The sequence below is a fragment of the Camelus dromedarius genome, chromosome 17, assembly GCF_036321535.1.
Source record: "Camelus dromedarius isolate mCamDro1 chromosome 17, mCamDro1.pat, whole genome shotgun sequence".
Taxonomy (NCBI): Eukaryota; Metazoa; Chordata; class Mammalia; order Artiodactyla; family Camelidae; genus Camelus; species Camelus dromedarius.
In genome coordinates, this window is record NC_087452.1 from 44,410,865 (window position 1) to 44,423,187 (window position 12,323).

Sequence of the window (12,323 nt, forward strand, 5' to 3'; positions counted from 1 at the left end):
CCACCAGCCAGTGTAAGTGGTTGTTAGCATTTTGGTCTTTCCATACATCATTTGCCTATACTTTTTGAGATTTAGGAGCTATAAAATTAATAGTCTCATATAGGTAAGCAAATAGGTTTCAAAATTTGCCTCAGAAAAGAGTGAAAAATCATTAATACAGACCTCACATGTGAGGTATTTTCCATTAATTAGACTCGTTATACTTAATTTATATAAAGTAGAATTTTTTAACAATTTACAGTTATAGGCTTACATTTATTACATATATTATGTTACTGAATTGGTAAGAAGCATTATTTCTATGATGGGCATGTTGTAAATTTAATTTTCATTAACTTGACTTTTTTCTTTTAAAGAACCAGTGTATCTGTTTCTTACTAATGAATTGAATTGCAGAATTTGATTTTTTAAAATAAAAAAAGGCATGCTTACTGTTAAAAGTCGAACAAGAGAGAAGTTTGAAAAAAAGAATCTCTCATAATATCTTGCTTCTCTAATCCCATTGCCCTGAGGTAACTGGTGTTGTATATATGTATCCTTTCACATCTTACTTCATGTTCATTTGTGTGTGTATTCAGATTAGATTTTGTTTTTGCCCACATTAAACATACTACAAAAAACACTTTGCAACTTGCTTTTTTTCCATAAAACATCCTTCAGTCCTTCAACATCAAGAATGAGAGCTGTCACATTCTGTTAGTAGCTATAGTGTTCCACATTATTAATGTACCATGACTATAACAGCCTTCTTAGTTATTTTCATTTTGATGGGTCTAAATATGTAAGTACATAAACATCTGCATTCTTTGTAATGGATTAAAGTTGTGAACAACTTGCATGACACTGACATTCATTTTGATGAGTGAAAAATGGTACTTCTTTCAATTTGTATTTACCTGTCCAACCGGCTAGCAGCTAGCAAATATTTTCTGAAAACTTTTAGTATGCTGCTACTTTTATAGTCTCTGGGAACAAAATATCAGTGAACAAAAACAAAGACCTTGTCCTCCTGAAGTTAATATTCTAGTGAGATTCAGAATATTTAAATTCATTAATAATAATTAACATATCCTCTTCTGTGAATTACAGTTTGTTACTATTTGCCCATTTTTTAATTGGGTTGTTTTGCCCTCTCATCAGTTTATTAAAATTTTAAAAATATTAGGCCTTTTATTCTTTTTTAGAAGTTACAAATATTTCCTCAGTCTTTTCTTTGCCAGTGACATTGTTACATCAAAATTTTAAATTTTGGGAGTAGGGAGGGTATAGCTCAAATGGTAGAGCACATGCTTAGCATGCATGAGGTCCTGGGTTCGATCCCCAGTATCTCCTCTAAAAATAAATAAATAGACCTTATTACTCACCCCCAACTTAAAGTTAAAAATTTTTTGTTGTAGTAGGTAAAATATCTGTCCTTTTTTTTGTTGTCGTTACTTCCAAATTTCCTGTCTTGAACAAGGACTGTTGTTCAGTCCTAAGAGTTTATACAAATAGTCTAATTTATTCTAAAACAAATTATTTCACATTTAGTTTGTTCATTATATCTGGAATTTATTTTTGTATAAGGTGACAGTGTATCCATTTTAATTTCTTTTCTTCTTTATGCATGACCAGTTAATGTCAATGCAATTAGATAAAACATTCTTTATTTCCTTGAATTGAGATTCTACTTATTGTATGTATATTGGTAAGTTTCTGTAGTTTCTTTCTTCCTAATCTGTTTATCTGTATTTATTCTATCTTTTTAGTGAGTGGTTTCTCAAACTTTTTATTATGAATTATTTTGCACATAAAGCAAAGTTGGCATACAGTGAACATTCATCACCTGGATTTAACAGCTGGCATTTTGCCTTACTTGTTTTAACTATCTCCATATAGATATATTCCCACACATACTCTTTTTTTTTTTTCCTTCATATCTCAACAGTTGGAAAGTAAATGGTAGACACCCGGACATTTCAGCCATAAATATTTAATCTGCACATCCCAAGACTTAATAATGTTCCCCATTATAACCGTAATACCATTATCATCTGCAAGAGAATTCCATAGTATTAGATATAAAACAATCCCCTTATCAATTTTTATGCCATGACATTGACTTTTTTTTAAAGGCCAGTTGTCTTAAGATTGTCCAGTGTTCTGGATTTGTCTGATTTCTTTGTGGTGTTATTTGACTTGGTCCTTTAAGCCCTTTTATTTCCTATAAATTTATTCTTTTAAACTATATACCTTGTTTAAAGCACTTCCATTCTATATTCAAATTTTCTCAAATGTCCTAAGAATATTTTTTAATAACAAGTGGTTCTGTGGGGCCAGAAAAAAGTTCTTACTGTTTCTTAGTTCAAGAATGCCCTCTTCTGTTGGTATAGTGAAGTGTAGCTTCTTTTCTAAATGTTAGGGGGCTTTCAACTTCTGATTCTACGATACTGTCTTGTTTCAACAGAACTCTTATCTTCTCTCGCTTCCTTTCCTTTATCCACCAAGCTTTGAAGGGATACTTCCCCCTTCTAAGTGCTACCCCACCTCTGGTCTGGGGAGAATCTTACTTGATGTCTGTGCTTCTCCACTACCAGGATCCTCCGCTTCCATATGAATTTCTCTGGTTTTTCTCTCCAGTGAGGACACTAATTGGCATTGCTGGTCTTGGACGTTTATATTTCCCCATTAACCTATAAATTGAAATCTGAAGTGTTATTTGTCTCTTGTTCGTATCACAAGTATGTGCTGTGGGCAATTTTATTTGCTTTCTTTTTGATCTCTGATTTTTGGAGTATTTAGTAGAACATTTGAATTTGGATGACTACCGTTTTCCCATGGGAATCAGAATGTCTACTGTAAGTTAGTGTTCTTTAATGTCTCATTGAAGTTTATTCTTTTTTCCCCTCAAAGCTTTTCACTTTTTTATTTGGTTTGGTTTATTTCTAGATACCTCAAAATATTTGTTACTGTTCAACATAGTATTTTTTTAATTGTAAAACTTTATTGAAAGAAATTTTAAAAGCCTTAAATAAATGGACATACTATATTCCTGGATAGGAAAACAGTATTATAGAGATGTAAGTTCTCCCCCAAATTCATCTGTAGAGTCAATGCATTTTCTTTTTTTTTAATTGAGGTGTATAGTTGACATACAACATTATATTAGATATTTGTGTATATCACAGAATGACCATCACAATAAGTCTAGTTAATATCCGTCCCCACACACAGTTATAGATTTTTTTTCTTATGATGAGAACTTTGGAGATTGGCTCTCTTAGCAGCTTTAAAATATACAATACAGTATTATTAACTGTAGTCACCATGCTGTATATTATACCCCCAAGACTTTTTACTTTATGACTGAAAGTTTATATCTTTTGACTTCATTTACCCATTTCACTCACCGCTTCCCTGTAGCAACCACCAATCTGTTCTCTATTTATGTGCTTATTTTTGTTTTGTTTTTTAGATTTCACGTGTAAGTGAAATCATATTGTATTTGTCTTTGTCTGATTTGTTTCACTTAGCATAATGCTCTCAAGTTTCCTCAGCATAGTATTTTTTTAAATTTAAGATTTCTAACTTTGTTGCTGATACACAGAAGTGAAATTAATTTTTATGTTTTGATTTTACATCTAGTTCCTTGGTAAAGTTTACTTACTTAATGATTTTACTGTATCTTGGGTTTTCTATCTATACCAGGGAATTGACAAACCTCAGCCAGCAGGCCAAATATGTCCCTGCTATCTGGTTTTATAAATATAGATTTATTGGAATGCAGCAACTCTTACTTATTTGTGATGAGTTGAATAGTTGCAACACAGACCATGAGGTCTAAAATATTTGTTATCTGGCCCTTTTCAGAAAAAGTTTGCCAACCTCTGATTTAGACAATCATACCATCTTTAAATAATGGCAGTTTTGTTTTCTTCATTTTCAGTACATTGAGGTTTTTTTTCCTACTTGTATTCATAAAAATTAATTTTGTTAAGTATGCAATTTTAAATTGAAAATGTTTTTCTTCTTTCAAAACTTGAAAGATAAGAATATACTCTCTGGCTCCCACAGTTGCTTCTGAGAAGTCTGTTGTTCCTTTCTGGGTGCTCTCTGCTTTCTCTGATGACTGTTTTTGGTGTTACGCAGTTACACCACAGAGTTCTAGGTGTGGATATTTGTCCTGCTTGGCTTACGTTGTGCATCCTGAGTCTGTGGATTGCTGATTTTCATGACTCCAGAAAGCTCACAGCCATTTTCCCTTTATAAATATTTCCATTTTTTCTATCTTTTGGGCACTGCAGTTAGATACCTACTAGACCTTCTCATGCTCTCCTTCATATCTCTTTATATCTTTCCATTTCCCTATTTCTCTTTGCCACATTCTGAGTAATTTACTCAGGTGTGTCTTGCAGTTCTCTAAGTATTTCTTCTGTTTAATCGTTCAGTCAAGAGTTTGTTTTGTTTTGTTTTTTAATTTTGGGGAGTGAGTGGAAATTAGGTTTGTTTGTTTGTTTGTTTAAATGGAAGTACTAGGGATTGAACCCAGGACCTTGTACATGCCAAGCACACACTCTACCACTGAGCTATACCCTCACCTCTCCCTTTTTAAAAAATTTAGCAGTTGTATTACTCAAGTTAATGCATTTTTACCCCAAATTTATCTGTTCATTCCTAATGCCTTTTTTTGATTGGCATCTTTATGATTCTCTCCACATTATTTCTTTAAACATTATATTCATGTCTATTCTGTAGTCTATAACTGGACAGTTCTAATATCTACAGTTCTAAAATCCATTATTTGTTCCCTATGACTTATTTCATAGTGGTGTGCCTTCTTGTGTACGGTTGTCCCTCAGCATCCCTGAGAATTGGTTCCGGGACCCTCCACAGATACCAGAATTCTCAGATGCTCAAGTCATATAGTCAGCCATCCCTGTCTGCGATTCCACATTCGTGGATTGTATAGTACTGCAGTATTTATTGAAAAATATCCATCTGTAAGTGGACCCATCAGTTTAAACCTATTTTGTTCAAAGGTCAGTCATATTCGAACTTTGATTGTGAGCTCATTGATTGAATTTAATTGGTGGAAGTCCTTTGCGTCCAAATTGGGAATTCTAGAAGCTTTCCTCCAAGATTTATTTCTACTGGACACTGGGGAGTCATCTGTCAGGAGCCTCTCCTAGCTCTTGTCTTAACTGGAGAATTCTCGGTTACTCTTCTCCACCTGTTTGTCAGGAACTCCAGTCTCTAATTAGAAGAGCTGCAAAGTCACATTCTAGAAGGAGCAGTTGTCAAGAAGGAGAGCAGTCGTATAGCTATCCTTGTGAACAGTCTACTGCAGTCTGCGCTCGGACCACAATAATTCACATGCCTTCCACATACAAAACGCCCTCATGGACATTTCCCCAAAGTCTTATCCTAATTACAGCTTCAGGCTCAAAGTCCGTGATCTTATGATCTGCATCAGGTCCAGATGCATGTGAGGGTGCTCTGCTCTGGTGTGACTCCTCTCCATCCAGAGGCCTCTGAACTGAAAAGACATACATTTGTGCCCCATATACTCAATATACAATGGTGGTACCAGGACAGGAAAACCCTAATAGACACTCCCATTCAAGAAGAGGAGGAACAAGAAGTTCATAGTAGTCACTGATTTATTGCAATTTTGAAATCCAAAGTTCCTTCATGAAGGTTTCACTCTCTTTTTGGGTTTAGTTCTCTAAACCAGTGTTTTCCTCTGTTTTTGGTTTCACCCTGGACTATGGACTCTGCCCTCTGAAATCTTTCCAACTTTTGCATAAAAATGTCCTGTGTTTTCAACTGAGTATCTTTTTCAACCTACTCCTCTTAGAAAGTGGAGGATCCAGCAGGTTCTTATTTTAAACTGTCTCTGTCTTTTCATAGTACTTTGAAAGCACTGGTAGTATTTTCATTAGTGTAACTCTTTAAAAATTATGGATTTTATATGAATTTCATCAAGGTTCATGCCATGTTTACCTGCATGTTGTTTCTCCAGCATTTATCTTTCTCTTCAGTGCTAGACACTTCATGAAGAACCTGCCCGTCTCCACCTATAAGACTTTGTTCTCCTTGCTCCTATATCTGAAATAATACTGCTTTACCATTTGCTTCGTTCACCTTTGTATCCAGCACTTCTCCTTATTAGTAGTTAAGGACTAGGTAGAATGGAGTTTCCTCTTATACTTGAATCTCTTAAAGTAATATTTGGAAATTTCTGAGAGTGCCTACTAGCCAGTCTGGCATACCAAAACCATGATATCTTCTGAATGACAGTACCCTCTAGTCCCCCTTCTCTCTCCACCTCCCAATCCAAGTGATTACCAGTTTAGGGTGACTTCTAGAGCAGGGATCAGCAAGCTATGGTGCACAGGCCAGATCTGGCCAACAGTATTTGATTCACCCATGAGCTAGGGGTAGTTTTTATATTTTTAATTGATTAAAAATATTCAGAAAAAGAATAGTATTTTATAACATGTGAAACCTATATGAAATTCCAGTTTCAGTGTCCATGAATAGAGCTTCATTGGAATACAGCCTTGTTCATTATTTATTGTCTGTAACTACTTTCAGGCTACAGTGGCAGAGTTGAAAAATGGCAACAGAAGTCATATGGCCTGCAGAGTCTAAAATATTTACTATTTCGTTCTTCCACTGAAAAAAATTACTGACCTCTATTTTAGAATGGTTAGACAACTGGGCAAAGCTCTTCTGTTCTGTTTCAGCCCATTAATACCTTCTTGTGTGATTGTTAACCCAGTGACATCCTAAGGCGCTTTAGTCGAGTTAGAAGCTAGTTCTGCTTGTCCCTTCAGCCCAACCCCTACTTGCGCTCCTGCTCTCAAACTTAATTTATCTAAATACATCTTTCCTTGGGCTGCACACTTGCTCTTCTTTTCTTGCAGTAATATTTGACATTAGGGCCCATTATTCTTTTTGACTGTCCTATGTTATTCATTCCCCTTGCTGGTGCTAAAAGTGTTTTATTGTATTTTGGGGTGAACTTTTAAAAGCTGTATCAGAAAATGGAATGATGATTGTGAGATGAAACTATTCATTCAACAGATTATTCCCTATGTAGATATCCTTTTCTTCTTTTGTTGGCCAGAGAGTCAAAACCAAGGTGAGGGGAAACATTGGGCAAACTAGGATTGTAAAAAAGTTTACTTGTAATACGTACAAGATATAAGCAAAGCTAGAATGGGGAGCTCAGATGTCCTCTGTCTTTACACTATTCATTTACCCAAAGCGCTCCCATTAGCAGCTCTGCTTAAAGTGACTCTCAAAGGTAAGAGTGAGGTAGATTAGGGTCATCTGTTCAGATGCTGCAAGTTCTTGCCAAATTTGGTAATGCCCACGTCCAGATCTCTGCATCTTCCATGGGACTTTTAAAAGCTGTCTAGTTCTTACTTCCCCTGCCCACTAGTTTATTTGGCCTTACTCATAAGGTAGAATTTACTGCATAATAAAAACATTAGAGTTAGTTTAGTTATTGGCACATTTTTCTGGCCTTATCTGGGATTTGTTCAGATGCTCTACTTTCCCTTGAAGGTTTTTGAAATTGTCTTACGGCTGGTGGGCTAACATATTGGAGTTAGCATTCTGTTGTATGTCTGGTACTTCAGTAAACTGCATATACACTGTAGTAGCTCTTCATACTGGTCTGCCCTTGACTTCGCCATTCCTCTGTCAAACTTGCTGTCTTCTACTCCTCAGCACGCTAAGGCTGTTACCTGGCCCTTCTCCGGTGCATGAGCGCGGGTCTCCTCTACCAGTTGAGATGTGTACTTTCCAGGAGTCAGTTGTTTGTCATCACACTTGCCTAATGGTGCTCTTGTTATTGTACCAAGTAATTTGCAAGAAGTTATATGTAAAGGAACAAACTACATTAATGTGGAAAGAAAGTTGTTTTCCTGAAAACTGTGTTGAATGTTTACGAACTACTTGATACGGACAAGTCCCTTATTTCTATTCAGTGAAAGAAATTTCTATTCAGTGGCCTAGGCAAAGACAATTGTGAAAGATTGGGGAAAAATTGTAAAAATATAGGCATATGCTCTCCTATTAGAGGACCTGTTGTCAAAAACAATAAACCTGCCGTGTTAAGAGATTTGTGAATGAATGTAGTATAAGATGTTAAGATAATATGGTTAGGTATCTTACTTTTTGTTTCTTTGCTTTAACTATTTATTTTCAGGTAATCAGTTACTAGAACTGATTATGGACATGAGGTTGAAAGTTTTGTTGTTCTATTGGATTTTTTGAATATCTAGGGAATAACTATAATTTATTTACCCTTGTAACTGAATTTCCTACAGCAAGCATGTATTCATTCCTCTTTTAGTTTATTGTCATTGCTCTTAATTTGCAGTTTTATATTGCCTTAAACTTTATATTATGCTGTTCTATGGTCCATCACTTATTGCTGTTAAAACTCACATACAAAGACCTTCGGGATTTTTTTTTTTTTAAGATAAATAGCTTTTTACATACTTTTGGAAATTCTGAGTATTTTTTTTAATTAGCATCATGTTAATTTTATAAATCCAATTTTGGAGTAATAATATTTCTTTTGGTAGATAATAAACTTGGAGAAAGATTTTCTATTCAGTTTTTTAATTGGAGAGATATTTAAATTAATTATCCATTGGAATGTACATCTTATGTAGTTGAAAACCATTTTATTTGTTGAGTTTTTACCATGAAGAAATAAATAAGTAGAGTTATCGGCCAGGGTTCAATCAGAAGACAGAATCCAAAACAGTTATTTTTATGGAGAGAATTTAATATAATTTATGTAATAGGTATTTGATGAATTAAGAACACAAGAAGAGAACAACACTACAGTATTGTGGAGGTAGCAATTACAGTAAACAGCTCCTACCCTAAAGCTGGAAGAACAAAATGAGGTTAAAATTATTGAAATGTAGAGGCGAGGCTTAGAGGAGGGGCCCTGCAGAGCTGTGAGCCAGGTCTCTGAGGAGCGGGGACTTGCTATCTGGTGTCTCTGGCAGTACAGTGAGCAGGCTCCGTGAATGTTAGAACGACTGCAGGCTAGGACTGCTGCTGAAGTGAGTGTCCTGCCAGATTGCTAGGGTTTTACTGACAAGAACAGGAAGCAATTAGGAAGGAGCAGATCCTTTCCACCTTCAGTTTCCAGTCTCTTCAGCGCCTCCCGTTGGTACAGTTTTACAGAAAACCATTAGAATCAGCAGGAAAAGGGTTTGCTCAAGCTGGCCCAGCATCACAGAATGTAAGAGTGGACTTGGAGCTAAAAGACAATAGCTTACTTATTGGCTCTTACACAACTGCTGCCTGTTAAGTTTACTTTTTTATTGTGTATGTGCAATAAAAGATTTGTTTGCATATTTAAATTTAATTTTGAGACCCTCATTTCTTTCACATTTGCTTTCCTGGCTATTGCAGCACTTGAAGATCCTCTGCCTCGCTTATTTGCCATCATTTATTGACATTTAGTGTCATTTAAAATGGCTGTTCAGCTTTTTAAATGTTTATCCTTTTCCCTGTATTTCGTGTATCCTTGCTGTTGCTATGAATGAGGGATGGGGGGCTCTGTTCTTACAGTCTGGATTATACTACCAGCCTCGTCTCATTCCTTGCAGAGTTAATCAGCTACAGCTAAGTCCCTTGACTTTTCTGAAAAGTTGGAGATTTTTAAATACCTTCTTACAAAATGGAATGCCACTCAAAATTAAGCCTTTGTTGATACCAAGATTTAGTATTTTTCATCTTGTTCTTGGTTCTAAAATGCTTAAAAGTAAACTTTAAAAAATAAATTTCCTTTTAATTAGCAGGCGCGTCTAAGGAAGGAGGCGCAGGAGCAGTTGATGAAGATGATTTTATAAAAGCCTTTACAGATGTCCCTTCTGTTCAGGTAAGGATACCGGTAAGGTGGCATGAGTGTTGCCTGTGTGCTTGTTCATAATAATTATTTATTTTTGTCGCTTTTTCCAATTGTTTTTTCCTTAATTGACTACATAAATAAAATACTTAACTTATTATTACCATACAATGAGCTGAAATAAAATTGAATCCATATAGTTGAATCATATTACATTGCAGTGTCAACTTTTTTTAAGGTTTCTTTCTTTCTTTCTCCCTCTCTCTCTTTATTTATTTATTTATTTTTTTTTACCTTTTTGTCCACTTCATCTCTGTCTTCTTTATAGGCACATCCTTCTCTCCTTGACTGTTGAGTATTGGGATTTCTTAAGGGTTAGTTGTGGACCTCTCTTCTCTCTCTCTACTTTCTTATACTAAGTCACTTCCTTCAAACCCACGGCTTCAGTCCCTAACTACATAGATAATGTACAGGTTTTTATCTCTAAGCCAAATTTCTCGAGTGTAAAAATAATTTATTCACGGATTGTTTGTTTAACGTCTCCTTTTAGATGTCTCAGAGGCATCTGAAATTCAGCCTGCCCAAAATTGGTCTCATGATCTTCGCCTTATAAACCTACTCTTCCAGTGTTTTCTGTGTGGAAACTATTAATCAGTTACAAAAGTCAGAAACCTAGGCATTATTTTATTGCAACCAATTCCCAACTTACTGCTAGTCAAACTTCTTTTGCTTGTATACCCTCTGAAATGTGTTGAAAAATGATGTACCCCCTTACTGAAGTAAATTTTTGATTTGACTCTTTTTTTCCTTTATTGGGGGAGGGAGAGCCTTGCATTGTATTCCAGAGAAAGGCATCATAATAAGATGAGGAGTGGTGGAGGGACCTGCCTTCCTCTTGAAAGATGGCAGAAGGACATTTGAGAAGAGGGGGTGGGAGGCAGGAAAGGCTCAGAGGCCTCCAGCAGTCGTTGTCTAACAGAATATAGTCTGGTCCCCCTCCTACCTCTTCAACCTTGTTTCATGCCCAACTCCCCTTTGTACTTTTGTTTTGGGGAAGTTTTTGTTGTGTTTTAAATAAAGTGGGAATTTACTGGCTGTTAGAAGTGAAAAATATAAGTAAGGCTGTTTTGATGACAGTATCTGTTTGATACCATTCAAATGGTATCCAGGACCCCGTTTCTATCTCATTTCTTGATTCTCCTGCGTTACCTTCCCTCATGGCCAGCAGCATGGCTGCAGCTGTTGGAGCCTCACACCCTCACTACCCTCTGCTTCTTTCCCGGTTGATCGCGTAAAACTTTGTGAAATTCACTCTAACTGAACCTATTTAGGTCGCATGCCCACCTCTGAACCTTGACGCTGATGTAGGGAAATACTGTGTACTGACTGACTTCAGCCTGGGTCACTGGCTCTTCCCTGGTTCTCTCTTCACTCTTTACTCTCTTTCAGTCTCGTCTGCCACAGAGACTTTGCACATGCTGTTCGCTTCAAGGAAGGCTGATCTCTCCATTTTCTCTAACGATGTCTGCCTCATCTTTTAGCTCTCAGTTCAATCTTGACTTTCCTAACTAGTTCAAACCCCCTATGAAGGTATAGACGTTCATGGCACTATGTAATTCTTAGTGGCACTGTCTGTTTGCAATTTCATGTTTTATATCACTTAGTTTCTTTTTTTTCCCTCTCCTTGACTAGATAATAAGCTCCATAAGGCAAAGAAAAATGCCAGTTTTGCTCACCATAGTATCCTTAATGCCTAGAATACTACATTGCTGTTATGTGAATATTTGTTAGTGAATGGAAGGATAATGGTGTTTGCCAAGCGATTGTCTTCAGAGAGAAAAAAGCGCGTAGCTCTCCTGGCTACAGTCTAGCATGAGGAGGGTCAGGGGAGGAACTAACCTAAAACATGTCCTTTTGCAATATTGTATAATAAGTATATGAAAGCAATAAATATGTTATATACCTGAAATCACCTTGGAAAATCAGACCTATTTTTATTAATTTGTAGAGTATTTGCATGTTGTTTTTAAATGACAAAGCATTTTAAGAGTACATTTGAAGTTACACATGAGTGGAGAAAGCACATGGGTAACAGATAAGAAAGACAAAACATTTTATTTTACTAATGTCAATAACGTATGCCCATTCTCCATTAAAAATGGTGTTAGAATGGATAACTTTGTTACTTGAAAGATTATTTTGAACATCAGGGCGTTGATTTTGCTTATGGCAAGAAATATTAATGTTATAATTTTGCATCTTTCAGATCTATTCTAGTCGAGAACTTGAAGAAACATTAAATAAAATCAGGGAAATTTTGTCAGATGACAAACACGACTGGGATCAGCGTGCCAATGCAGTAAGTTTATTTTTTATTTTCTTATCCCTCTCCTCTTTTTTCTCAGTGTTCTTTTTCAAAAACATGGAAATTTAGTAGTCGTGTTGTCTGGTATACGCT

The 12,323-nt window shown here is 35.9% G+C and overlaps 1 protein-coding gene across 50 annotated transcripts in view; it reads left to right on the plus strand.

The window, feature by feature from the left end:
- The window catches only part of CLASP2 (cytoplasmic linker associated protein 2), a 152,447-nt gene that overhangs the window by 55,370 nt on the left and 84,754 nt on the right, over positions 1 to 12,323 (plus strand). For 27 of the 50 annotated variants that reach the window (XM_031469841.2, XM_031469849.2, XM_064496759.1 and 24 more), the window contains 2 exons: positions 9,816 to 9,898; positions 12,132 to 12,224. In XM_031469841.2, the coding sequence (XP_031325701.1) occupies positions 9,816 to 9,898; positions 12,132 to 12,224 (176 nt within the window). The remainder of the gene's footprint in view (positions 1 to 9,815; positions 9,899 to 12,131; positions 12,225 to 12,323) is intronic. The other 23 variants (XM_064496758.1, XM_064496762.1, XM_031469860.2 and 20 more) reach the window with 1 other exon arrangement.